This window comes from Anguilla anguilla, chromosome 6 (assembly GCF_013347855.1).
Source record: "Anguilla anguilla isolate fAngAng1 chromosome 6, fAngAng1.pri, whole genome shotgun sequence".
Taxonomy (NCBI): Eukaryota; Metazoa; Chordata; class Actinopteri; order Anguilliformes; family Anguillidae; genus Anguilla; species Anguilla anguilla.
Window position 1 is genome coordinate 6,507,166 of NC_049206.1, and position 27,320 is coordinate 6,534,485.

Genomic DNA, 27,320 nt, shown 5'->3' on the forward strand with positions numbered 1-27,320 from the left:
TGGAGGGTAGAATAGGGTGCAGACTTGCCCAACCAAAGTTTAGCTTTGACAGGAGTCTGAAAGGTGGAGTAAGCACATGGTGAGTGCTGTTTAGGGATTAGGAAAGTACCTTTGGCAGGTTCTAAGTGCAGGTTATGAAAGGTTTGGCATGGCGGGGCAGGGGGTGGATGGAGGTTTTGGGAGGGGGGTGTCTCTTGAGGCTCAGGTGACCGCTGGTCACTCTCATTGCAGGGGGACCCAGGCGTAAAGGGTGAAAAGGGTTGCCGAGGAACCCCAGTAAGTACACTTTCATTTCAGGGGCACCCTAATTTTCTGGTACAAGTTTCAGGGACACCCTAATATTCAGGTACAAACTATTTCAGAAAATCCCCATAGCTTGTGTAATACACACGGTGACCCCTGCGTGCTTGTGTCTGTCTTTATGTGTTTGTCAGTCTGTATGTGTGTCTATCTGTGCCTGGAAATAGGCAGTTCTGTCTGTGTGTGCTAAAAGGGGGTCTGTTTGTCATACTGACTGCTTGCCTGTTAAAAAGTTCATCTTTTTGTCTGAGAATTTGTAAGAGTGTGTTAACCTATTTGCCTGCCTATCCCTCCGTCTGTCTGTCTGTATGCCTGCCTGTTTGTCTGTCTGGCTCCCTGTCTGTCTGTAATATTGTCTGTATAGTGGTATTTCTGTCCCTTGCTCTGTCTGTAGTAGCGTGCTCACATGTCTGTACGCATTGGATCAGGGTCGTCCTGGACACTCAGCACTGACGGCTGTGAAAGGGGACCCTGGGGATCCAGGTGGTGAGGTACAGCTCCGTCTGATAACCGCAGTGGGGGGTTTAAAATTATTTATTTATTTTTTTACATCATTCCTATAGCTTGGGGTCAACGTTTCTCACAAACTTTCCATTTTCAGGGGAAACTCGGCAAAGATGGCAACCGTGGACTGCCTGGATTGGAGGTGTGGAAAAAAAAAAACTGCTACATGTGAACCTCTCATCAAATCAAACACACGTCAACCGCCCTTCAGTTCACCCACATACACGGATCGCCAACTGATTCAAACACGTCGCGGCTAACTCGCCAATTAAAACACATGGCGGTAACCCATAAATTCACCTGCAGGCAAACTCACCCACCTGTCTGCTGTCCACATGCACAGCCGCATTCCACTCACCCACAAATTTCACTATGATCCAGCTACACTAAAGGGCAAGCACCCACAAACTCAGCCTCACCTCGACCACCTGCCAACCACATCGTCACCCACCCGCAAGCGAACGTGTCCGTGACCTGTCTGCACCTCTGCAGTCCAGATCCCTCAGCCCGTCAGATCTGCGGTGTGCTGGTCTCTCTCTCTCCCATTGGCTGCGCTGATCTGAGTGTGTTCCGCAGGGTCACGAAGGACACCGGGGGATTCCAGGTGCCTTGGGGATCTCAGGGTCAAAGGTCAGAGGTCACTGTTTCTGTTTCTTCTTTTAAATGCGTGATTCTGGTCATCCTCACTGCGACCATGGGTCTGAGAATGGTGACCCTTTAGACAGAGAGAGAGAGAGAGAGAGAGAGAGAGAGAGAGAGAGCTGGTGCATGTGTCCATGCTTGTGTGCATGTGTGTGTGTGTGTGTGTGCATGTGTGTGTGTGTGTGTGTGTGTATGACGCTCTGTTTTTACGTTTAGGGAGAGAAAGGTTCAACAGGCCTCCCAGGCCCTCCAGGGTCGGTGAGTGATTATTATTATTTTTATTATTATCATTATTGATAACTTATTTTTTATTATTATCCTGCACGAATGAGAACTAAACATTCCGGTTTAAATCCAGCCGTCTGGCTGTCCTAGTCGACAGGAGTGCATGGTGTGGTCCTGTCCATGATGCAGCTTTGAACACATCCTTCACATGCGTCATTATGTAGACTTGGGCCCAGTTTCAATAAGCAGGATTACTCAGTTAGCTGGATAACTGCACTGACTAAAGCCCGGAACAGCTCTTTTCACAGCAGTCCACGTTCCAGATTTTGGAGGGTTCCAGTTTTCACTCAGTGCAGTTATCCAGCTAACTCAATCATCCTCCAAGTCGAAGTGTCCCTGAGCAAGACACCTAACCCCTAATTGCTCCCAACGAGCTGATTGGTACCTTGCATGGCAGCCTTTCACCGTTGGTGTGTGTGTGTGAATGGGTGAATGAGAGGCATCAATTGTAAAGCGCTTTGCATAAAAGCGCTATATAAGTGCAGTCCATTTACCATTTACCATTTACAATCCCGCTTCACGAAACAGGGCCCCAGGCCGTGTCTGAGACAGCTTACTTGCTTTCTTTTCAATATACAAGCTGCATACGGGGCATATACAACATGTATACTCAGTACTAGGCAAGTATGCTGATTCGAAAACAGCCACAGCACAGCCCCCCCCCCCCCCCTTTGATTCGGCCCTGATGCCCATACCCCCTTCCCTTAAGTGGCTTCAAGATACTGGTGAATTTGTGCCTTTGCGTGTGTGTGGCCATGGGGAGAGCAAACAGTTTTTGAGTGTATAAGTTTGGAAAGCAAATCATGTTTAATGTTTTGATTGATAAAAAATGGACTCAAATTAATCCAACTTATTTTCTTTCAATAATTTTTTTTTTGAATGCACCAGAGCCTTTGGAATTGTTCAGGAAACAATAATCCACTACACCATGGAATTTAATCCGACACAGACCATCTGATTTATAGGTATTTTAGATGAGAAACTGAGCCTAACTGAACACACCTGTTCCCTCACACAGGTGACATTGGTAGGGAACTTCAGCAAAGGGCGGCAGGGAATACCTGGACCACCTGGACCCAAAGGCTCACCTGGCCCCCCAGGTATGGTTGGCGTGCATCTCTCAGCCACTCCCTCCTGTCACTAGCAGCCAATCAGTGTCTATAACCATCTTCCTCATCTTTATTTCAGGTGAAGATGGTTTTCCTGGACATCCAGGAGCCCCAGGTAATGACCCTGATATCCCCTTCACACACGCATGCAGGCACACACACACACGCATGCACTCACATACACACGTACACACACATACACACGTACACACACACACACACACACACACACACGCATGCACTCACATACACACGTACACACACACACACACACACGCACACACACACACATACACTCACACACACACCCATACACACACACGCACACTCACACACACACACACACACACACACACACACATACTGTCTTTCTCCACAGGTGAAAGGTTCTCCCAGGGGCCTCCAGGGCTCCCTGGTCCCCCGGGTCTAATTGGCCCAAAGGGAGAGAAGGGTGATTCTGATGGATACATCCCAGGACCCCCAGGCCAAGATGGACGTCCAGGGAACCCTGGTCCCCCAGGCGACCAAGGCCCCCCAGGCCCCCCAGGCCCCAGGACAGGTAACCCAAAATCATGGATGCATAAGCGACCTTACTGCCCGTAGTCACCACAGCGTAAGCCCCGAGCCCTCACTGTGTAAGTGCACTTACAGCCCAGAGTCCTCACTGTGTAAGTGCACTTACAGACCAGAGTCATCACTGTGTAAGTGCACTTACAGACCAGAGTCCTCACTGTGTAAGTGCACTTACAGCCTAGAGTCCTCACTATGTAAGTGCACTTACAGCCTAGAGTCCTCACTGTGTAAGTGCACTTACAGCTCAGTGCATAAGTGCATATACTGTCCGCTGCTTATTGGTCATATTTTCACATGCATTATCTGCTTGAAAAGTAGGTTTTTTGGAATGTTCTTTTCTCCTTTCAGTCAGCAGCCAGTTTAGGTCTTGGAAACACGTTGTGCCAACTCTAGCCAATGAATGACTTGAATTAAGCACTCAAGTGCAGAAACACATCAAAAACCAGTAGGCACAGCGCCCCCCTCAGGATTTGAGTTTTAGGTCCCTGCCTTAAATGTTTTTTTTTTCTGTTTGCATCGATGGACTGATAGGCATTCCGGAACCTCGAGGGCCAAAGGGCCAGAAGGGAATTCTGGGGGAACCAGGACTGATGGGTCGGCCCGGAGACAAAGGTTTGTAACATTGTTTCTCTCATAGTCAGGCTGGCGTGGTGTATTTTGGACACCCTGTCTCCTCCCTTTGTTGGCCTTCGCTTGGTAGATTTGGGACTTTTGTTCTGAGCAGCATGTTCTCTCCGCTGTAGGGGACAAGGGAGTGTCCTGTCTCTGTTCTGGGAAAGGAACTGGGCTCTTCGGTCTCCCTGGGCCTCCTGGTCCGCCAGGACAACCCGGTAACACCTCTCCTTAACATTCTAACGCTTGATGAGAGACAGGAAATGATGCGTAGTTGTTCAGGACAGGAAGTGATTAGCATGATTAGGCCCAGGATGCTGGTATATTAGTGTTAACTGAAGACAGTGTTTTACACGATTTGTTCACATCACATGGTTTCTTGTGTCTGTGTTGGTTGCTAATTGTGAGCTGAAAGAAAAAAGAAACAAAAAAATAATCACAACCTTAGGCTTCCTCAATCTCTCTTTCTTTTCTTTTCCCAGGCTGGAATGGACAGCCTGGTCAGAAGGGAGACATGGGAATCAAAGGACTCATGGGTCCCTCAGGTCCTCCGGTGAGTTCGCCCATGCTACCAGCAGGTCAGGCTGTTGGTCTCTATGGTGGATTTTCCAAGTCTGTGTCTTTGGGCAATGATGTAATTGTTGATTCCTTATGGTTCTATGGTTGATTCCTTGGGATGTATCCCTATGCTGGCTTGCACCGCAGGGCCCAGATGGAAGACCAGGTCCTCCAGGCTACCCAGGGCAGAAGGGGGAAGGAGGCATCAGTCCTCGGCCAGCAGGCAAGGGTGACAGAGGTTCCCCAGGATACCCGGGGAGTCCCGGTCAACACGGAGCACGGGGGCGCCATGGACACCCAGGGGCCAAGGGCCAACGGGGCCCCAAGGGCGATTCGGTTTGTCCAGCCTCTGTATCTTTGCACTCGAAGAACAAGAATGGACGTTGAACTCAACTTTGTTCGATAGTCGCAATTACATCCATTGAAGATCTTTCACTCAATGCTTCTAATTAAGAATGCGACTAACTGTTTAGGCATGCTCAGGGATACAGCTTGAATTATTTTTCAGTAAGAAATGTCTTTCTCTGTTGATTTATACCAAGCACTTATCTTGAGGCAATACGATGTGTACATCATTGTGGATTTTGCTCACTCCTTACAGACAATAGTGTGTCTGATTCACAGTTCTTCTCTTGTTAACGTATACTCTGGTGGTGAGGAATAGATTTCAATAGCACTGCCTCCATTGGTGCCACGGAGTGCTTATGCTAAATTGGAGTATGTAGTGTAGTATTATTATGTAATGCAGAGAAAGTGTGATGATTGGCTGTTTATTTGAGGCGCTACTGTAGTGTAGTGTGGTGATTAGCTGTAGGAGTGTTTATAACATGGATGTGATTGGCTGCTTATGTTTCAGCATGGGCTGCTAGGCTCAAAGGGGGAACGGGGCCCTCCGGGGTCTCTTGGTCGTCAAGGAAACCAGGGTCTAACAGGAATCCCAGGGCCGCCAGGTTTTGGGCCATCCGGCGTTCCAGGGCAGAAGGGCAATCGAGGGGTGGAGGGCACCCCGGGCACACCTGGAGCAGCAGGTATGAGTGTGGGAGAAGAGCAGGAGCACACACACCTGAGAATTTCTCAGGTACACATGCACATGCACCTGAGAAGACATCCAATCAATTTCTGTGGTGTAATGGATTCAATGGCTTGTGGTTATAGGTTTCTTAATCAGAGATCTCAAACTCTGGTCCTTGAGAATAGGAGGGTTTGCAGATTTACACTTGGGGGAACATCAGATGACTTTTTGACTCCTGAATATTCCCCAAAATGTTGCAGCCATAGCTGAAATGCACCAAAAAAAACAGCAGGGACTGTGACTCTCCAGGACTAGGAATGTGAGATGGCTAATCTAAATGACCCAGTAAGCAAAAACAGAAATCTAGAGGGGTGCAAATCTAGGTTGAGAGGTGTTTTGACAAAAACAGATTGGTTAACTCCAGTATAGCTCAGGTCTTACCTGGATATAGCCTGGCTACATCCTAGTCGGCTAGAAAACCTTTCAATCAAATATGGCTGGGTGTTCACCTGAACACCTAGACGACGTTTCACCAACTTTTCACCGCAAAATTGTTCACTACGTATTGCACTGAGATGATGCCATTGCTCTTTTCTCAGGTGAAAAAGGGGATCCCAGCAATATTTTGACAAACAGAGGAGACCCGGGTCCAAAAGGAAACAGGGGTGACCCAGGGATGCCTGGTCCACCAGGTAGGTGCAAGAGTGAAGTTTCGGTATGAAGTTTGGAGTATGGTGGGTCTGTGATTGGAATACTATTATAAAAACCATATGAACGCTATGGTAATAACTAACACAACACAACAGCTTTGGACAAAGAAATGTATGGCTGATAAAATCTGGAATCTTCTACTGTCTATGCCTTCCCTTTGAAAAATTGAATGTACTGTAATTTGCTGAAAGTGTCTGGAGAACAAACTGGTGAATGCATTTTTTAGCATGGATTTTTAAAAATAAACTGGAATAAACTGTAATATCCAAACAGCAATAATCTGTTTAAATAACAATATAATGTGAAGCGTTGCAATTCTTGATGCTAGCTTTTGTTTCAGTGTATTGCAGTGCATTCCATTTTTGTAAGGGTTCATGCAGTATGTATGTGTTTTTGGTCTTGCAGGAATAGGTATTGGTTATCCTGGGGTGCCAGGTTTACCTGGTTTTCCTGGTGATAAGGGGGAAAAGGGCACTCCTGGAACACAGCAAGTTATCCCAGGAGAGAAAGGTAAGAATGATGTCACTCTGATATGTCTATGACCTCACAATGCTGCCAACTCCTGCATGAGCCAGACCACTGTGTGGAATGAATCTCTTTTTTTTTTGTTGCTGTGATCAATATTTTTTTATTTATAAATTAATCTCACTTTTATTTCTTCATCCTCATCTGTGTTTGAGTGTGACTTTGCATCTGTGCGCCTGTGTGAGTTTGTGCATATGTGTGCGTGTTTGTCTGTTTGTATGTGCATATTCATGTTCATCTGTGTGTGTGTGTGTGTGTGTGTGTGTGTGCATGTGTGTATGTATGTGTGTGTGTGCGTGTGTGGAAGCCTTCTGCATAAGCATGCTGCAGTGGCAGACCTGGTTCCTGTGACAGATCTGTGTTCCTGTGACAGATTTACTTCCTGTGACAGATCTGTGTCCTGTGGCAGATCTGTTTCCTGTGACAGATTTACTTCCTGTAACAGATCCACGTCCTGTTTCCACAGGTGACAGAGGCCCTCCCGGGCAGCCAGGTGCTCCTGGGTTTGGGGCGCCAGGACTGCAAGGCATTTCGGGACTCCCTGGATTCCAGGGTGAAAAGGTCAGAGCCGACTGCCACACACATACACATACATCTGTTCAGTGATCCAGGCCTAGGAATAAAACAAACAACCCAGTAACTGACAACCCAACAACCCAGAATCGCACCCCAAGTGTGGTTCAAAAAAGAACTGGGTATCAGTTTCACTTGGCAATACAATGTATTGCCCACGTTTAGACATTACAGTACATTACACCGTGGTAACATATATTTATCATTATATTTTACAAATATTCCATCTGTTCATGATATATCGTAGGATATTAGAGTATAGTGTCATGCCCAGTTGGACTGCATACTGGACTGTATGTTACTGGTATAGCTATCCGTATGACCAAAAAGCACTTGAGTAACACAGTAAATGTGTTGTGAAAATGAAGTGCATTGTCACACAGTTTGAAATGAGTAGTTTTACTGCATGTACCCAGCCTAGCGTGAGGCTGCCACACCTGGACCGCACACCCTTGGCACTGCTTGTAAAGGGCTCCTCTTCTTTAGTGCGTCCTGTACCAGCAGGCTGAGATCTCCGGCAGGACAGTGCAGTGAGAGAGCATGTTGTGTGTCCCCAGGGCTATGTGGAGTCTGGCCCCCAGGGGCCCACGGGTAGGCTGGGGCCCCCAGGTCCGAGTGGAGACCTTGGTGCCCCAGGAGATTTTGGGCAGAGGGGGTTTCCTGGCCCTACTGGAAGTCCAGGACGAGATGGTCCACCTGGAGTGAAAGGTGACACACATAGAAACACATGCAGGCCCACCCGTGCATAAATACACATGCAGACACACTCATCCTCACGCACATACTCACACACACACACACGCACACACACACACACATACACGGACACGAACACGCACACACACTCACAAACACACACACACACTCACACATACGCACACACATACACACATTGACAAATGCACATGCAAACACACACACACATATACTAGTGTCTGCACTCTCTCCTCAGGGGAGAAAGGGGTTGCTGGTGTCACAGGCCCACCTGGCCTCCCCGCGCCCTGCCAAAATGGACTTCCCGGTCCACAGGGACTTCCTGGGCCGAGAGGAGAGTGGGGTTTCACAGGTAAGTCACTGTCACTTAAACATATTTAACACCCACAAGCCCTCAGTCCAGCCTACAGATGGGACAAAATCACTAATAAAGACATTAAACGCATGTAATATTTCATATAACGATCATCCACGCCTTACTCCCATTGGGTGCTACGCCTGTGTCTTCTTCTGTGGTATTTCCATGCAAACACGTGTAGCTTTTCCTTATACTGTTTATGGACGTGCTGTTCCCCATGGCTTTTTAAAGATTTCCAAAACAATTAACCAGGTGTGCCTCGCTAGTTGCCACTGTGCTGCCTGTGCGCGGGTGACACATAAAACATGGAGTGGAGTGTTTTACGGAGTGAAGAACCGTCATTACGCCCACTGGACTGGATTAGCTGCTCTTCGTGCCCCCCTCTCTCTCAGGACCTCGAGGGCTGAAGGGGCTGAAGGGCGAGCCGGGCCTTCCTGGGTTCAGCCAGCCTGGACCCAAAGGGGAGATCGGACCACCTGGGGTTTCCCTACCTGGAGGGCTAGGACCGTTCGGGTCAAAGGGTGTCCCTGGGTCGGATGGCCTTCCTGGACTTCCAGGTAACATAAGAACTGATCAATGGCTGCTACAGACTCTAATTATGGCACCTGTCCAGTCACCACAGTGCTGTTATTTGTGATCTAGGCTGATTATTTGGTAAAGCTCTGTCTGTGATTTCCCAAAAAAATGAGCTGGTATTTTTCTGTCTGTGATTTCTAAAACAGATGATGTGGTACTACTCTGTGATTTCTCACCCAGATAATCTGGTATTTCTCTGTGATTTCTCAGCCACATGATCTGGTATTACTCTGTGATTTCCCAGGCAGACGATCTGCTATTATTCTGTCAGTGTTTTCGCAAGCAGATGATCTGGTATTACTCTGTGATTTCTCAGCCAGATGATCTGGTATTGCGCTGATTTGTCAAGGCAGATGATCTAGTATTACTCTGTGATTTCTCAGGCAGATGATCTGGTACTACTCTGTGATTTCTCTGTCAGATGATCTCGTACTACTCTGTGATTTTTCAAGCCAGATGATCTGGTACTACTCTGTGATTTCTCAAGCAGGTGATCTGATACTATTATGTGATTTCTCAGCCAGATGATCTGGTACTACTCTGTGATTTCTCAAGCAGATGGTCTGGTACCACTCTGTGTTTTCTCAAGGCAGATGATCAGGTAAAGCATTGTCTGTCTGTAATTTCCAGGCCCCTTGGGAGATCCTGGAATCCCAGGCCCCCCTGGATATGGACCAGATGGACCTCCTGGATATGATGGACCACCAGGACCAAAAGGTCAGACCATGACGATGCTGCTGCTGCTGCTGATCATCATTATCATCATCACCGTCATCATGTTTAAGATTATAATAGCAATGCTAATGTGATGCACCTATTTTGATGCACCCATTTTTCAGGGTCTCCGGGACTTTCTGGTCCGGAAGGCCTCAGAGGAAGCCAAGGAATGCTGGGGGATACTGGAGCCCCTGGAATACCAGGACCACAGGGCATTGTCGTGGGGAATAAAGGTGACCCCGGTCCCCCAGGTACTGCAAGCGTTCCTAAGGCCTCATTTAAAAAAAAAATTAGGCCATTTGGTTACCAAGGCAACCTGTTTACCAGCATTTACTAGTCAGTTTCAGCTCCAGTCAGTTACTCATTACATAAGTGGGTGTGGTCTGTGGACTCTCTGCTGACACTCTGCTGCTCCCTGATAGGTCAGCAGGGGCCTACTGGTGTGCAAGGGAATGCAGGTGATCAAGGACCCAGAGGACAAGATGGGAGGAATGGGACACCAGGAAGGCATGGCACACAAGGTCCCTGCCTTTTCCCCTTTTCCCACACACGTGTGTGTTTGTGTGTTTGTGTGTGTGTGTGTGTATGTGAGAGAGAGAGAGATAGAGGGAGAGAGAGTATGTTACAGTACGTGTGTGCGTATGAGTGCGTATTAGTGCATCAGTGTATGTTTGAATGTTTGTGTTTGTGAGTAAATGTGTGTTTGTGTGAGAGAGAGAGAGAGAGAGATAGAATGTGTGTGAGAGCTTATGAGTATATCAGTATATGTCTGTTTGGATGTTTGTGTGGTTGTGTCTGTGTGTGTGAGTGCATCGGTGTTTGTGTGTGAATGTACAGTATGTGTAAGAGAGAGTGAGTGTGTGAGGGTATATGTGTATGTGATTTGATAGTATGTGACTCTACTCAGGTGCTCCAGGTGAGCCTGGTCTTGGGGGGTTTCCTGGACAACCTGGCGATCCTGGTTCCCCTGGAGACCGTGGATTAGGGGGACACCAAGGTTAGAAACATACTTGCAGTAACACACACTCACACACGTATATGTATACACACACACACTCCATCATTTTCACACAAACTCACATGTACACACACACACACACACACGGTCTCGTACTGCCATCCATGTGAGGACTTCCTATTGACTACATTGATTCCGTAACATCGAACCCTAACCCTAACCCCAAACACTGCATGCCTAACCTTAACAATAACCTTAACGTAATTGTAACCCTAACCCTAACCCTAAGTCCTAACCCTAAAACAGCCTCTTGACCTTGTGGGGACCAGCAAAAAGTCCCCAAAAAGGTAAATTTTTCTCGTCTTTCTATCCTTGTGAGGACATTTGGTTCCCACAAAGATAGTATTACAAGTTCACACACACACACACACACACACACCCTCAGGGTGCAGGGAAATGACAGCTTAGGCAGACCTTATCAGAAATGGTGATGGGATTTATTTTCACCAGGGTTGAAAGGAGAGAAGGGAACCGCAGGTGTGCCCGGGGGAGGAGGGCCACCTGGGGCACCTGGTGTACGTGGACCGAAAGGAGTGAAAGGAGAGCCCAGCTTCAGCAGGCCCGGTCCAGCAGGACCACCTGGCCCGAAGGTACCAGCACCAACCAAAACAATAGGACAATAAGGACGCTAACCGGAGACCTGAAACATTAGAGCTGGAGGCTACAGAGTCTGTTGTTTTTTGGTGTGTTTCAGCACTTCAGCAATTGAAAGTGAAAGTCTCTCTCTCTCTCCCCACCCCTCTCTCTCGCTCTCTCTCTCTCTCTCTGTCTCTCTCTCGGACAGGGAGAGCTTGGATATCCAGGTTTATATGGTGTGAAGGGTGAAAAGGGGGTTTTGGGGAGCCCAGGGGTCGTTGGCCTCGATGGCAGCGTTGGAGACAAAGGAGACGAAGGCCCCCCCGGAGATCCAGGTTCAGCTTATCTCCCTCTATCTCTCTTTTTTTCCTACCCTCCTTATTAGGATTGATATGGATCATCCTCTCTCTCTTCTTGCTCTGCCCCCCCCCCCCCCCAATGCAGGACCCCAGGGGATCCCCGGAGGGCAGGGGTATAGCGGATCCCAGGGTGCACCGGGGCCTCCGGGGCCATACGGCCCACCAGGTCTGTTGCCCAAGTCACGGTCAGGCCCGCGGCATTGACTCTGCGCTGCCGCGTCCCTAACAACGAGCTCGCGCTTCGATTTTTTCTTTAACTTCTGTGTACAAGTTTCTGCGACTGTGACTTGTGTGTTTCTTCCGCGACTTGGGTGTGACACTGTTTTCTCGTGTTTATTTGTGTATTTGCATTTTATTCTCGTGACTATGACCTCACTTTACGATGTGTGACTCGTAATCTGTATTCAACTGTGACTCAATCATGCTTGCATGTTTGTGGCTTTGTTCAAATATTTTTGGTTGTGTGTAGCTTTGTGTAACTGTGACGGCTGCATGACTATATTCAGTTGTGTTTATAGCATTATGTGACTGTGACTGAGAATTTTTTTTTGACTCTGTTTATGTGACTTAAACTTGGTTTTTAATTGTGCTTTGGCGCACGTGACTGTGCCTCGTCTCCACAGGCATTCCGGGGACTCCTGGAATTCCGGGGCCTAGGGGACTCAAAGGAAACCAGGGAAAGGACAGCATTCCGGGACCCCCGGGACAGAAGGGAGAGCCAGGTGAGGAAGGGGAACACGGGGTACCCTGAGCGGCAATGTGCAATAGGGCGGCGCTGCACCTGACCGACACAGGTTCAAATCCCAGCTGTGACGCTTCTGTTGCACTACACAGCAGAGTGTGTCCTGCATATTAATGTACACACACTATACACCACAATATTAATATACTAATCCTCTAGGCATTGACTGTCTATTTTACCAGACAGTCTAAAATGCTGAGCTATAATCGCTGGCTGGTGTTCAAGACCTTGGTCTTTCCCAATTTTCCTATTTTCTGTTTTCCTATTTTCTAGTGACGTGTCTTTACTACAGACTCTGAAAAAAAAGTGTTTTACACGTGAATTTGAATTGAATATATTTGCTTAGAAGGCAGGACTTACACACAAACGTGCCAGGACAGCGCTTCACCCGGGACTTGAACTCGAGTCAGGAGCCCAACAGCTTTTCCACTACCCTGCATCGACACCCTCCGTCTCCTCACATAGGCTGTGTGATGCGTTAAGTGTCCAGCGAATCAGGTGCAGATATGCCCAAAGAGGTCATAAAGGGCTGTTCTGTCTGCAGGGGCGGTGCTCGGAAGCCCAGGCGTGCGGGGGGAGAAGGGCCTGCTCGGTGAGTCTTCGTTGCTGCTGTCGGCGCTGTCTCTCGTAGACACACACTTCCTGTCTGAGCGGGCACTTCCTCCTCAGGTCAGAAAGGAGAACCAGGAAGTCCTGGGCCTGACGCACCAGGGCTACCAGGAGTCCCGGGGGAAAGAGGATCGCCTGGTCTGAGGGGACTTCCTGGTTACCGTGGCAACCCTGGGGCAGATGCGATCTGTTCTTTTGGGCCGAAAGGGGACCCCGGGCCGGACGGCTGTCCTGGAGTCCCTGGTGAGGAGACGTCCTGTCTGTGCCTCCACCTGCCTGTCTGTGCCTCCACCTGCCTGTGTCTGACTCTACCTGTCTGTGTCTGACTCTACCTGTCTGTGTCTGACACTGCCTGTCTGTCTGTGCCTCTACCTGCCTGTCTGTGCCTCCACCTGCCTGTCTGTGCCTCCACCTGCCTGTCTGTGCCTCTACCTGCCTGTCTGTGCCTCCACCTGCCTGTCTGTGCCTCTACCTGCCTGTCTGTGCTTCCACCTGCCTGTCTGTGCCTCCACCTGCCTGTCTGTGCCTCCACCTGTCTGTCTGTGCCTCCACCTGCCTGTCTGTGCCTCCACCTGCCTGTCTGTGCCTCCACCTGTCTGTCTGTGCCTCTACCTGTCTGTCTGTGCCTCTACCTGTCTGTCTGTGATTCTACCTGTCTGTGACTCTACTTGTCTGTCTGTGACTCTACCTGTCTGTCTTTGACTCTACCTGTCTGACTGTGACCTTACCTGTTTGTTTCTGACACTGCCTGTCTGTGTCTGACACTTCTGTGACTCTACTTGTCTGTGTCTGACACTAACTGTCTGTCTGTGGCTCTACCTGTCTGTCTGCACTACTGCATCAGTTTGTTAATGATGAGCTGCCCATCTCTGGCTGCCTGTCTCTCTGTACCTGTATGTAATTCACTGTTAAACTATCGCCCCCCCCCCCCCTTCTGCAGGACCACAGGGACCACCAGGCCCACCCGGTCCTCCATCACAAGCTTATAAAGGAGATAAGGGGGAAGCGGGCTGGCCTGGACCAGTGGGCCCAAACGGCTACAGAGGCGACATTGGGGTTCTTGGGCAGCCGGTGAGTCTGAGGGGAATGGGCGCCGCCTCGGAGCACACAGCTGATGTTCCAGAACACGCGGTTCGTATTCTGGAATGCATCGTCGATGTTTTTGGAACACGTGGCCGATGTTCTGGAACTTACAGGTTGTGTTCTCGAAAGTGCCTAGTGATTTTCCACAGCCCTATGGGGGAAATTTGGCTCACGCGTCCGTTTGTCGACAGGGAGAACAGGGAGGCCCCGGCTCGCCTGGGCTCAAAGGTGAAATGGGGCTCGCTGGACAACCAGGACCAGTCGGTAATTAAACTCCAGAATTGCCCTAAATTCCAGCAGTGCCCTCCCTCATTGTTTTATCCACATAGAATCGTATGAGAAAATTCATAAAGCAAATATAATCTTAATTCATGTCATGCATAATTTCACCATACTGTGGGTAGTGGATGGAAATTCAAGTTAAAAGTTTTGAGAGCTCCTCCAACATTTCGTCCTGCTGTAGGTGAGAGAGGAGATGCCAATTTGTATCCTGGTTTCAAAGGGCCCGCCGGAGAGAAGGGGCCCCCAGGGCCACCAGGTAGGGAAGGTTGCCGTGCACCATGTGACCCAGAGGAATGCCCATTTAACACAGTCGCAGCCACAAGACTGTGTGGAGGGAGACAATGAGGTCCCACACACTTCGGACAGAAGACACGTATAAATCAATAAATAAAAAATAGTGTTCATCACCAGGCATCACATATGCACACAGGGATCTACATGCAGACATGTAGTGTTTGTCTAGTACACATAGACAAGGCTGATGGGCATTTATTACATGTAAAGCACATGTGGGATATTGTAATGTCTTCTATGAATATAAAGTACTGCAGTGTGTGTTTCTTGTGTGTTATTGAAAATATTGAATACTGCAATGTGTTTTTTGTGTATATAGAGTATTGCAGTGTGTCTCTTGTGTATATAGATTATTTTAGTGTGTCACTTGTGTATACAGAGTACTGGGGTGTGTCTCTTGTGTATATGGGGTACTGCAGTGTGTCTCTCCTGTGTATGTAGAGTCCTGCAGTGTCTCTTGTGTTGCAGGCCCAAAGGGATATGCAGTTTCGGGGGAAGTCATTGTGATCAAAGGGGACCAAGGGCCAACTGGAGACCCAGGATTTCCAGGGCCCCGGGGCCCCACAGGTCCCCCAGGACAACAAGGGCCTCAAGGTGGAGGAGACACACACACACACACACACACACACACACACATGCACACACACACACACACACACACACACACACATGCACACACACACACACATACACATGCACACACACACACACACACACACACACACTCAATCACACACACACACACATACACATACACATGCACACACACACACACACTCACACGTACATACACATGCGCACATACACACACACACACACACACACAAATATCATTTAAAAACTGACAACTTTTTTTAGTACTTGAAGTTACTCACTGAGAGTTGATTTGTTGCTGACTATTTTGCTCTGTAAAATGTGACATACTGCCAGTGTGGTGCTCCTGCAGCCTTGCTAAATCCCTGCATTAACGTGGGTATCCCACCTGTAATTCGTGGCTGTCTGGGTGACGCGTGTGAGGTAACCCTGTCCCCCCCCTCCCAAACAGGGGTCCTCGGGCGCAGGGGAGTCTCCAGGCACGGTCGCCCCGGCTACCCAGGTTTTCCGGGACCGAAAGGAGAAAGAGGCCGGTCGGGGTTGCCAGGTGGGCTTGACTAATCCACGTGCTGTTTGTGCCGTTTCTGTGACACAGAGAGCGAGAGAGAGAGTTACAGAGCGACTCTGTGATGGAGGAGCTAGTGGTCTTTGTGTCTGTGGTGAGAGATTGAGCCTGCTTGTGTGTGTGTGGGCGTGTGAGCATGTGTGTGTGTGCATGTGTATGTGTGTGTGTGTGTGGGAGGGTGTGTGTGTGCGTATGTGTGTGTGTGGGTGTATGCGTGTGTGTGTATGTGTGTGTGTGTATGTGTGTGTGTGTGTATGTGTGCGTGTACGTGTGAGTGTGTGTGCGTGAGTAGGCGCATGTGTGTGCATGCATGAGTGTATATGTGTGTGCATCTGTGTGTGCACGTGCTTGTGTGTTTGTGCGAGCACATGTGAACTCTATTTCGGTTCAGCTCTAGACCTGACTGTTGAAATGGAACTGACCCCCCAGTCCTGGTGTCTGTTTGCCCCGCAGGGGAGCTGGGGGACACGGGGTCCCCCGGGCGGAAGGGCCAGCGGGGCCTCCCAGGGGGCGTGGTCCCGTCCACGCGCGCACAGAGCTTCCTGATCACTCGGCACAGTCAGACGGCCCAGGACCCCCAGTGCCCCACGGGCAGCACCAAAATCTACTCCGGATACTCCCTACTTTACATCAACGCCAATGACAGGGGGCATGGACAGGACCTGGGTACATACACACACACATACATACACAAACACACATACACACACACATACATACACATAAACAAACACATACATACACAAACACACTCTCACACACGCATACATACACAAACACACACTCACACACTCATTACATTACATTACATTACATTACAGGCATTTGGCAGACGCTCTTATCCAGAGCGACGTACAACAAAGTGTATAACCATAACCAGGAACAAGTATGACGAAACCCCTAGAGAGAAGTACCGGTCCAAGTACAGGGAACAACCGCATAGTTCAACCTGGACCCTGGTGGTTAAACTGATTAACACTAACAACGAGAACGGCAACAACGCAATCTATGGAAAAATAAAAATAAATAAAAATACAAGTAGTCGTTAAGACTGGCGCATCAACTAAGTCACCTATTAAACAGCTGCCTAGTTACAACCCTAAGTTTAGTCATTTACAGGGGGGGAAGGGATGGGGAGAGGTGCAGCCTGAAGAGGTGGGTCTTCAGTCGTCGTTTGACACACCTCATACACACACACACACACTGCCACAAGCATGCATACACACACACATATATACACAAACACACTCTCACACACTCGTACACACACACACACACACACATAAACACTGCCACAAGCATGCATACATACACTCATGCATACATACATACACATACACACACCCAGATGGCACACGCATATGTACATACGCACTTGCGTGTGCACAAGGCTACATTTTCTCCGTCCCCTTTTGATGACCTCATCATCTCTCTCTCTCAGGAACCCTGGGAAGCTGCCTGAGTCGCTTCAGCACCATGCCTTTCCTGTTCTGTGACATCGAGGGGACCTGTCGCTACGCCTCTCGAAATGACTACTCTTATTGGCTCTCCACCGCCGAGGAGACGCCCAGAAGCATGGAGCTAATTCCTGCTGAAGACCTGCACAAGTTCATCAGCAGGTGCAGTGGCGTTTTACGGCAAGGGCCGTGTCCACAGGGGGTTCAGGGGTCATTTCCATGTCAACTGAATCTATTCTGGAACCGATATTCAATTAACTGGAAAAAAAAAAAAGTGCCCGCATTCTATGAGGAACCTTCAGTCGATTAAATCGAATTTCGGTTATGTTCCAGAATCGACGGAAATGAAATGTTTGCTCTCACGGTCAGATGACACGAGCGATGTATGCTTTAGCAGTCCGTTTCTGTGGTTACCGCCTCGTGCCTGAGTATCTGTGAGTGCTCTCCTCTCTCACCACCAATTAATGTTTATAGACAGGGGAACAAAGGAGTGCTTAGACCTGTTCAGTTTGCACAGGGGGATCCCGAAGGTGTCATTTTTTAATTGAATAAATGACATGGTAGGGATACTATAGAAAGGGGAGAGGGGGCTGAGTTTCCCTCCCCCCAATTCCGTACGGCCCTTTCTTCCAGGTGTTCGGTTTGTGAGACCAGCAGGAACACGATCGCCGTCCACAGCCAGACCACTCGAACCCCGGACTGTCCCCAGGGCTGGGGCTCCCTGTGGACCGGATTCTCCTTCGCCATGGTAGGAACTGCCACTCAAATCGCACAGAGTCTTTGGCCACGCCTCTTGATACGGGCACACGCTGCAAAAGTCTACGGCAGAGACTGACGGCGATCTGTCCCCGAAAAGCTTTTTTTTTTTTTGTCACTGCTTCTCTGTCTGTTATTGTCAGTCCGCACCAGGCGAGCGGTGACCGTGGCAACAACAACGACAGCGACGCATTTAAACAGGCACGCGTTTCAAATTGTGCACTACAATTTACGGAAATACGTGTGTTCTGTTCTGGTTTGTTCCATGCAGAGGTTGTGTTAACTTTTCACTTGGAAAATCAACAAAGCGTGCAATTTGATGCTCTCTCTCTCTCCCCCCCCCCGATCTCTCTTTCTCTCTCTCTCTCACAGCAAACGGCGGCCGGGGCTGAAGGCTCTGGGCAGCCATTGGCTTCTCCGGGCTCCTGTCTGGAGAGTTTCCGGCAGGTTCCCTTCATCGAGTGCCACGGACGCGGCACCTGCAACTACTACCCCGACTCTTACAGCTACTGGCTGGCCTCCCTCGACCCTGACGATGTGTTCAGGTCTGTCTGTCTGCCTCTTAACAATAGAACTAAGAGAAGCAAATTCCACACTACTGCTTCTCTGACCACCGCCCCGCACTGCTGCTCTGTCCACTGCCCCACACTGCTGCTCTGTCCACTGATCCACACTGCTGCTCTGTCCACTGATCCACACTGCTGCTCTAACCACTGATCCACACTGCTGTTCTGATCACTGCTCCACACTGCTGCTCTGACCACTGCTCCACACTGCTGCTTTGACCACTCCTCCACACTGCTGCTCTGACCAATGATCCACATTGCTGCTCTGACCACTGCTCCACACTGCTGCTCTGACCAATGCTCCACACTGCTGCTCTGACCACTGATCCACACTGGGGCTCTGACCACTGCTCCACACTGCTGCTTTGACCATTGATCCACACTGCTGCTCTGTCCACTGATTCACACTGCTGCTCTGACCACTGCTCCAGGCTGCTCCTCTGGATAAACACATCTATGTTTATCTTCAGTATTGTATTGTGTTAAGTGTTTTAGAAATCTGTGGTCTGTTGAAATATATCACTGCATGTACCGTCCTGCCTTCAGTCCAATAGAGTCCTATGTTTTAGTTTAAGTACAGTCCTGTATTTAATTGTATTGTGTTCTGCATAGTCCCTCGCCGTATTAAATACAATATTGTTTTTGTCTCGTGCAGGAAGCCAGTTTCTCAGACGGTGAAGAGGCCAAACTTGGAAACCGTCATCAGTCGCTGCCATGTCTGCATGAAACAGTAGTGCAAGAAAGGGGGGGGGGGTGGGTGGGGGCCCCCTGTAGACTGAATCGCAAAAAAACCCAAAAATAAGTCAATCATAACAAGTATTTATGTCTTATATTTAGACTTAAAATATAATTTCCTCCTACCAGTGACAAAATAAAAAGTGATGGCCATATCGTACACTTTGCTCACACACTTGTATCACGACTGCATCTGAAGAATCCTGCACTACAGAAACAGGAAGCAGCTCCGGAGAGTCTCATTTCCAACATGACCACAGGATGGCAGTAGAGAGCTGAGTGGACGGGATCTGGTCTGGCAACGATAGTGCAGCTCATCTCAAGTATGCGATTCAGCTGGGTGTGAAATTAAAACTCCGAGCGTAATGTGGTGTAATTGAACAGCAAATATTTATTTCGCTACAGTGTCCAGACGGCTTTTTCCACAACACTTTATTTCAGCTAGGGCATATCCCCGTACGCTCATGTGGAAAAAATAGTACACTTTAGCATATCGGAAGCACAATTATATGAACATAATTTATCCATCAGGTATGCTACGTTATACTATAGTATACTTCCAGCAGGCTATTCTCCACACGGGTGACACTACAACCATTTGTTTATTGTATTTTTGGAAAAATACTGTGTAATAGCACATTGTTACCTTCCAACCACGCAGTCAAACTCTAACCATATTCTTACTATAAGTCAGTCTTGCTAAATTTCCATAATTATCTGACATTTAAAAAAATGTGAGCCTTCTTAGCAGCTGTACAGCACTTAAATCACGCAGGATTCGTGTACATTCACTGTGGTGGCATGTTATCTGTAAATTTCAGCTTGATATTTTATGTTTTCAAAGTGTTCTGTGAGATCTATCTGCGAGTCCTGAAATACAAAGAATTCAATTATTCTGCGCAGGTTTTCTTCAGAGGTTTTTCGGTTTAGGTTTAGAGGAAAGTCATTTTCTTATTTTTGATTAAATGGTGGAATTTGTTAATTAATTTCTCGCTAAACTTTAAATTAAATAGACATTTTGACTCCTGCCTCTCAGTTTTTTTCTTTTCTTCTCAGTGAGAATGTGCATCTTAACGGGTAAAATGGAACGCATATCTTCCAGGGCTCTGGTGAAGGCTGTGTTGCCATGTTTTATTCCAAATCAGAAATAATTCACGGTGATGGGGCCCTCATTATATTCGTTGCCATGTTCATGTGATTAGCATAAGGAAATAGCCATGAGCAAATACAGGTAAGAAAAAAAAAAAAGATGAATGCTGAAATGTTCTTGGAAACGTTCTTACACACAGGCTACGATCAAAATGTGATCGTACGCATGTATTGTGAATGAGGCCCATAAAGTCCAGTTCACCCAGCGAGCATTGGCTATGGTCAGCAAGTTAGGGCTGGAGATCTACCATCCCGTACAATGGGGTTTTCACTCCAGCCCTAACAGAGCATCGGCTCATTCGACAGCTGGAGATCTCCTCGAGCTGCCAATCAGTAGAGTCAGGTGTGCCAAATTAGGATTGAAATGAAAACCTACAGGACGGTGGATCTCGAGTGACGGGGTTGGTCACCCCTGATTTATAGACAACCAACGACCTCCTGCGTGACATCTCCCCTTTTTAAAAAAAATTGTCGAGTCATCTCCCAAGCGCCACAACGTGCGCTGTCTTCGTCAGGATGAACGCCAAAGCCACGTTGCAGCTGAGAAACCGTTGATGTGGACAAACACAGCGTCGCTCGTGACAGACGCATTCTGAAACACTGTCCCGGGGTCAGAAAATGCACCACTAGCTGGTGTAATTTATGATAAGTCCGCCACGGAGCATCACATTAAATCGTTTAAAAAAAAAAATTTTTTTTTAAGTGAGTTTCAGTTTCTTCTGTGCTCTGTGCTCAAGCGATGTTGTCTCATTCCAGTCAGGAAATTAAATATGTGAGGCTGAAGTTTGTTCCACGACAGGAACGGTGAAGAACGGCAAATTAGGAAAATTGATCCTCCGGCCAGAGATGAACTTCGGAATTAAAAATAATAAAAACTGCTGCCGGCTGAAATTAAAAACATAAAGTTTGAGACACACGGCTCAGCAGTCTGCAGACGCTGATCCTTCATCCAGATACACAGACCCGCATATACACACACACACGCCCACCTTCACTATTATATGGCTACACGTAGATACTCTTGCTGAGATGAACATCCACACACACATACACACTCATGCGCATACATACATACATACATACATACCTACACTGTACATACAAGTATACATACATACATACCTACACTGTACATACAAGTATACATCCATCCATACATACATACATACCTACACTGTACATACAAGTATACATACATACAAACATATGCTATACATAAATCCATACATCCATCCATACATACATACATATGCTATACATACATCCATACATCCATCCATACATACCTACATATGCTATACATACATCCATCCATCCATACATACATACACTGTACATAAATACATACATATACTGTACATACACTGTACATACATACATACATACGCACTAATGTGCAATGTGATCATGTACAAATGTGTTAAGTTAGGCATGATTTTGTGTGTACACCTATAGGCCGTAGATTGCGATTGTTTAATTCTAGGCTTACTCTGTTTTTTTTATTTATTCATCCATTTCTTGATCATGCAAGTCCAAGAAAACAGATGATTAATGCGGATGCCTGCGCGATCTGCGTATGCGTATTGTGTCAGTGTATAGTCGCAGACTTGTCTGAATAATCTTCAAAAAAATAAATAAATAAATAAAAAATCAATACATTTTTTTGTGTGCTCAGCAGACGGGCAGGATGCATGCGCGAGTGCTTCTGGTGTCCGGTGTCCGCTCTCTGTCTTCCTCGCCACGTGACGCAAAGAGGAAAGCTCTCAGCTCGGCTCTTAGTGGCTACGCAAATAGCTGCAGAGATTTCTCTTTTGTTCTCCTCCTCCTCCTCCTCCTCCTCCTCCTCCCACTCAAAAAAAAAAAAAGGATTTGAAGGACAATAACCTGGTTCGTAATTGAATGTTCCGTCTCTTGCTCCGGCCCCCCCACACGCGCACACACACCTTTCTTCCGGGCCGAAGGGGCTTTTTTTTGCGATGCAGGCATTTCTCGGTTGTGTGTATTTTACATTAGCGAAGTGACGGACGCCGCGTGGGCTAATAGTTTCTATCGCGGTGCACTCCTGAATGTCAACAAGATCCCCGCGCCCGTAAAAGCGACTTCGGAGCGCGGGATTCCGCCGTCGCCGCGGTTACCGGGAGGAAGGGAGGAGCCGGGGCCCCCTCGGCGTGACCCGAGGAAGGTGGGGGGGGCGAGGCCTTTAAAAAGGGCCGCCGGGACACCCCGTTTTCCGAACTTCACCGCCTTCCACCCCGACGCAGGTCCAGCTCAGTCACGCCCCGGTGCAGGCCAGACTCTCCCCCACAGAAGCATGCACGCCCTGCGGACGCCCGGTTCCCTGGCCCTGCTGGGCCTGGCGCTGGCCCTCTGCGGCCTCGCCGTCGCCTCCGAGCCCACGCCGCGCCACCGGAGGCTCCTCCTGAAGGCTCGCGCTGCTGCCGCGGCAACACAGGTAGGCGGGGTCACCGTGGCGACGCTAGCGAGATGACGGGGCTGTGTGCGGGAACTTGGGACTCGTCTGAGGGCTCTTTATATGTGGAGATGTTTACAGACTTTGAATGAGAAACTCTTCATCTTTTCTTTTTTTTAGTGTCAGGGGGGGTCTGCTGGTTTTTCTTCAGTTCCTTGTTTGTCATGTGCAGTTTTCGTGTGGGAATTTTCCAGAAGGCGATCAAAGACACGGCATTTCAGTCAAAGTGTCAAATTTTATAACTGACCCCTTCTGCAGTAAGTGACCAAGACTCAAAATGATTATATTAACCTTACAGTGCGCAAGGTCACATGCATGTGATTGGAATGTTCTTAACTGAACATTGTAATGCTGATGTAGCAATCAGTACAGATAACAGTAAAGCAATGGAGTTCTAGAACACTGGTTTAGCATTTTGGGAAAAAAAAGAACATTTGAAAAAAACCTACTCTTCCAAAGATTAGACTGTGAATTAAAACATACCAAAGCACGTATCACAGCAATACTATTTTGTGAATGAATTCAGCTGCATGTGTGCATTGCTCGCCTTGGTATGTTAAGCCATTCAGGCAGTGCTTCTCTACCAGTGGCTGCAGGGGTTCCCTGAAGGAGAGACAGAGAGAAAGTTGATGTAGGGATGGAGAGGTCTCCTGCTTCCTTTCCAGGCAATAGGAACCTAAGGAAAGATCTGTAGGAAGATGCCTGTTGAGTTTTAAGCTTCATAACCAACTCATAGTGTGGTTGTGACTTTAAATGTGTTTTGTAGGGAATTACAGCCTGTTAGTAAGACGGAGGAGGAGGCCGGGCAAGTTGAGGAAACCCCACATTTGCATTTTAATTTCCACTTTTGCTGTTCCTCTGTGTGCCTGTCCAGCACTCCCTCGAGAAACATTAGGCTTCATGCCGTGAGCCTCGTATGCAATTAATATGTATCATTTGTTAACTTAAAAAAAAAAGATTTTTTCTTTTGCTATTTTGAGACAAGATAGTGGAACAGTTTTGTAGCTCTCCCTGCGCATTTGACGCATTGCATTCTCATTTAAGCCCTCTTTCTGTTTCCTGTACCATGCATTGCTTTATAGCGCAGAACTAATTTTAACAGGTACTACAGCCTTGAGAGTATAAGGATGCCGTTTAATTTGTTCGAGAGAATTTCTACGGAGTAATGGATAACTGAACCGCCGAGCTCCAGCCAACTAATTACTTGGCGGTCTGAATGGGTCTTTAGACTGCTTGAAGTCGATGAGCACTTAATTACCTCCTCAAAACTGATTATCACCCTCCAACTTAAGAGGAGGATTGGATGCTGGAAAATCAATGGTGATCATCAAAAGGCGGTTTGAATATCTTATGTTATGTAAAATAAGTCCTGTCTTTTGGGTGTGTGTGGGTGTTTGGGAGGGGGGAGCGGGGCGGGGGGGGGGGGGGGGGGGGGGGGTGGGGCGGGGAGAGGGGGTGTGTGTGGGTGTGAGTGTGTGTGAGTGTGATGTGAGTGTGTGCGTGAGTGTGTGTGGATGTGTGTGTGTGTGTGTGTGCGTGTGCGTATGAGTGTATGTGTGTGTGTGTGAGTGTGTGTGTGTGTGTGTGTGGGTGTGCGTGCATGTGTGTGTGTGTGTGTATGTGTGAGTGCGAGTTTGCATGCACGTGTGCGTGTGTGTGTGTGTGTGTGTGTGTGTGTGTGTGTGAGACACTCATTGTCCATCTCTCCTCCCTGCTTCAGGACCAGAGAGAGCAGATGATAGAAGCTCTCATGTCTCAGGTCGTTCAAAGACGAGGTTTGGCCCAAAACAGCAAAGCATCTACAGCACAGCGATCTGGGACTCCTGAGGTCCAGGTTCCTACGGCGAACAGCGGTGCTGTCCAGGTGAGCAAGACACCTGCAGCCGAAAGAGGCGTGGCCAAGGACAGCAAGGTGTCTGCTGGGAACAGGAGCGTCACCAAGGTGATCCAGGTGCCTACTGGTGACAGGAGCATCACCAAGGTGATCCAGGTGCCTGCTGGGAACACAAGTATCTCCAAGGTGATCCAGGAGGGCAAGGCTTCCATGGGGAGCATGGGCGTGGTCCAGGAGAGTAAGATAGCCCCATCCAATGGGGGTGTGGTACAGGAGAGTAAGATAGCCTCATCCAATGGGGGTGTGGCACAGGAGAGTAAGATAGCCCCATCCAATGGGGGTGTGGCACAGGAGAGTAAGATGGCCCCATCCAATGGGGGTGTGGCACAGGAGAGTGAGATAGCCTCATCCAATGGGGGTGTGGTACAGGAGAGTGTGATTGTGGTGCCTGAAGTGGGTGTGACCGTTATCCCAACGATTGATGTGCCGAGCGTGGGTGCGGCCCAGGAAGGTGAGGCGTCTGCTGTGGGCGTGGCCCCGGAGAACGGGGTGCCTGGAGTGGGCGTGGTCTTCCTTTCGGAGATCGTGGTGTCCGGAGTGGGCGTGGTCTCAGAAGGCGGGGTCCCGGCCGTGGAGCCAGAGTTCGAGGTGTCTAGAGTGGGCGTGGTCGAGGAAGACGAGGCTCCGGGAGTGGGTGTGGCCCCAGAGGTGGAGGTGTATGTGGTGGGCGTGGGCGTGCCTACTGGGGAGAGGGGTGAGGACGCTGATGCTGAGCCGGACCACGCCCCAGACGGCACGAGCACCCTTCCTCCCCGCGAAAGAAAAGCAGGCTGCAAAAGCTTCTACTGGAAAAGTTTCACTTCCTGCTGAGAGTACAGTCCAGGCTCCGCCCACTCTGCAATTGCCAGGCTCCGCCCCCTCTCCCTACCCCTGCAGACCCTCAGCTCTGTATCTGAGACATGTGTCAAATAAAAACAACAAAAACTCTCCGCTTCTGTCTGTGTGGATGACAGCGAGTCTCTCTCTCTTATGTACACTCACATATTCTTAGTAATAATAATAATAATACTATGCTAGCAATAGTTATTATCAATACTATTACTGCTGATACTACTACTATTAGTACTACTACTCCTAATAATAATAAGAAAAATTATAATAACAACAACAGCAACAATAATAATAATAATATTAATCACCATCATTATCATCATCACCATCATCACCATTATCTCCATAATGAAAATCACGATCCTGTAATATGTAAGAGAAAATAAATTAAAAGTAGAATAATAAACCCTATTTTTTAAAAAGTTTAGAATTATCAGCTTTGATCCCCTTGTCTTGAGACATGTGGACACACAAAAAAAACGATGGGCCCTTTAAAGTGTCGAGCACAAATAAGTGATTAGAATGTTCTTAACTGAACATTCTAATGCTGATGTAACAATCACTACTGGTAACTGAAAGCAGTGGAGTTCTAGAATGCTGAATTAAAAAAAAAAAACATTTTTTAAAACCCTGCTTCTCTCAGTTTCTTCACCATTATGCCACACTGTCTCATACTTGCATGGAATCGTTCACAATATATTTGATTGTTCTGATAAGCTATATTTACATTTTTAATTTCAAATCCATAAAATACAATATTCGTATGCATCTTTTTCTGGCTGAAAGAGGTATTCGTGAAATTCGTGAGTTTTCAGGCTGATGAGAGACTAATCCATTCATTCCACCAGCAAACAGAGAATCCAATTAAACTTAAAGTCCATTCCTTTAATTCTCTCTGTGTGTGTGTGTGTGTGTGTGTTTGTGTGTATGTGTGACAGCAGCAACTGAAATATATTTGGGCCCTTATGATGTATTTTATAAATGTGGACCTAAATAAAGAAATAAAATGTGTGTGTTGTGTGTGCGTGTGAGAGAGAGCGAGAGGTGAGTAGGAGATGTATTTATGAGTATGTTGTTATATTTGTTTTGTGTGTGTCTGTGTATATGTAAGAGCTTATATTCAGTTATATTGCATTTTTGTGTTTATGTGTGTGTTTATGTATGTGTGTGCGTATGTGTGTGTGCGACAGAGAGCCACTGTGTTAATAAGTTTCATGCTGAAAGTTGGTATAATGTGTTTGTACTGTCACTGAACAAACAGGGGGAATAATTGGCAGCCCGTTGAGCTTGGAAGTTAGTCACCACAGCGCTGTCATACTCCCTAAGAAGGCCATGGCTATTCACAACCTCAAGCCCCCCTTAACATTCGCAAACGCACAGAAACGGCAGCGGCTGAAGATCGTGCCGCGCCGGAAGAAAAAAAAATGACACCATTAACACGCCGCATCTCCGTGAGTCTCCACGGGGCTTCGCCTCATTTCGGAAGAAGTCGCGATCACAGCGATCACGTTCGCCTTTATCAATCACCGAAGAACCCTACGAGCTACACGCGCTGGCCTCCGCTGTTATTC

The 27,320-nt window shown here is 47.9% G+C and overlaps 2 protein-coding genes across 2 annotated transcripts in view; both read left to right on the plus strand.

Moving 5' to 3' along the window:
- LOC118229568 (collagen alpha-5(IV) chain-like) overlaps positions 1–19,422 on the plus strand; it is a 26,874-nt gene extending 7,452 nt beyond the window's left edge. Inside the window, exons 14-52 of the mRNA XM_035421627.1 lie at positions 232–276; positions 729–791; positions 902–946; positions 1,381–1,434; positions 1,663–1,704; positions 2,750–2,831; positions 2,920–2,955; positions 3,220–3,399; positions 3,945–4,025; positions 4,157–4,243; positions 4,508–4,578; positions 4,731–4,919; positions 5,440–5,611; positions 6,195–6,287; positions 6,712–6,816; positions 7,298–7,392; positions 7,962–8,112; positions 8,357–8,470; positions 8,869–9,033; positions 9,683–9,769; positions 9,892–10,020; positions 10,192–10,290; positions 10,677–10,766; positions 11,238–11,377; positions 11,572–11,698; positions 11,808–11,888; positions 12,346–12,444; positions 13,009–13,056; positions 13,134–13,316; positions 14,014–14,144; positions 14,348–14,420; positions 14,620–14,694; positions 15,201–15,326; positions 15,778–15,873; positions 16,345–16,557; positions 17,333–17,510; positions 17,982–18,096; positions 18,477–18,649; positions 19,326–19,422. Coding sequence (XP_035277518.1) covers positions 232–276; positions 729–791; positions 902–946; positions 1,381–1,434; positions 1,663–1,704; positions 2,750–2,831; positions 2,920–2,955; positions 3,220–3,399; positions 3,945–4,025; positions 4,157–4,243; positions 4,508–4,578; positions 4,731–4,919; positions 5,440–5,611; positions 6,195–6,287; positions 6,712–6,816; positions 7,298–7,392; positions 7,962–8,112; positions 8,357–8,470; positions 8,869–9,033; positions 9,683–9,769; positions 9,892–10,020; positions 10,192–10,290; positions 10,677–10,766; positions 11,238–11,377; positions 11,572–11,698; positions 11,808–11,888; positions 12,346–12,444; positions 13,009–13,056; positions 13,134–13,316; positions 14,014–14,144; positions 14,348–14,420; positions 14,620–14,694; positions 15,201–15,326; positions 15,778–15,873; positions 16,345–16,557; positions 17,333–17,510; positions 17,982–18,096; positions 18,477–18,649; positions 19,326–19,404 — 4,212 coding nt within the window. The 3' untranslated portion in view covers positions 19,405–19,422. The remainder of the gene's footprint in view (positions 1–231; positions 277–728; positions 792–901; positions 947–1,380; positions 1,435–1,662; positions 1,705–2,749; positions 2,832–2,919; positions 2,956–3,219; positions 3,400–3,944; positions 4,026–4,156; positions 4,244–4,507; positions 4,579–4,730; positions 4,920–5,439; positions 5,612–6,194; positions 6,288–6,711; positions 6,817–7,297; positions 7,393–7,961; positions 8,113–8,356; positions 8,471–8,868; positions 9,034–9,682; positions 9,770–9,891; positions 10,021–10,191; positions 10,291–10,676; positions 10,767–11,237; positions 11,378–11,571; positions 11,699–11,807; positions 11,889–12,345; positions 12,445–13,008; positions 13,057–13,133; positions 13,317–14,013; positions 14,145–14,347; positions 14,421–14,619; positions 14,695–15,200; positions 15,327–15,777; positions 15,874–16,344; positions 16,558–17,332; positions 17,511–17,981; positions 18,097–18,476; positions 18,650–19,325) is intronic.
- A 3,121-nt stretch (positions 19,423–22,543) lies between these two features.
- On the plus strand, positions 22,544–25,847 carry LOC118229461. The gene is made up of 2 exons (XM_035421426.1): positions 22,544–23,006; positions 24,745–25,847. The coding sequence occupies exons 1-2, from the start codon at positions 22,866–22,868 to the stop codon at positions 25,726–25,728; spliced, it is 1,125 nt and encodes a 374-aa protein (XP_035277317.1). The 5' UTR covers positions 22,544–22,865; the 3' UTR covers positions 25,729–25,847.
- Positions 25,848–27,320: the final 1,473 nt, after the last annotated feature.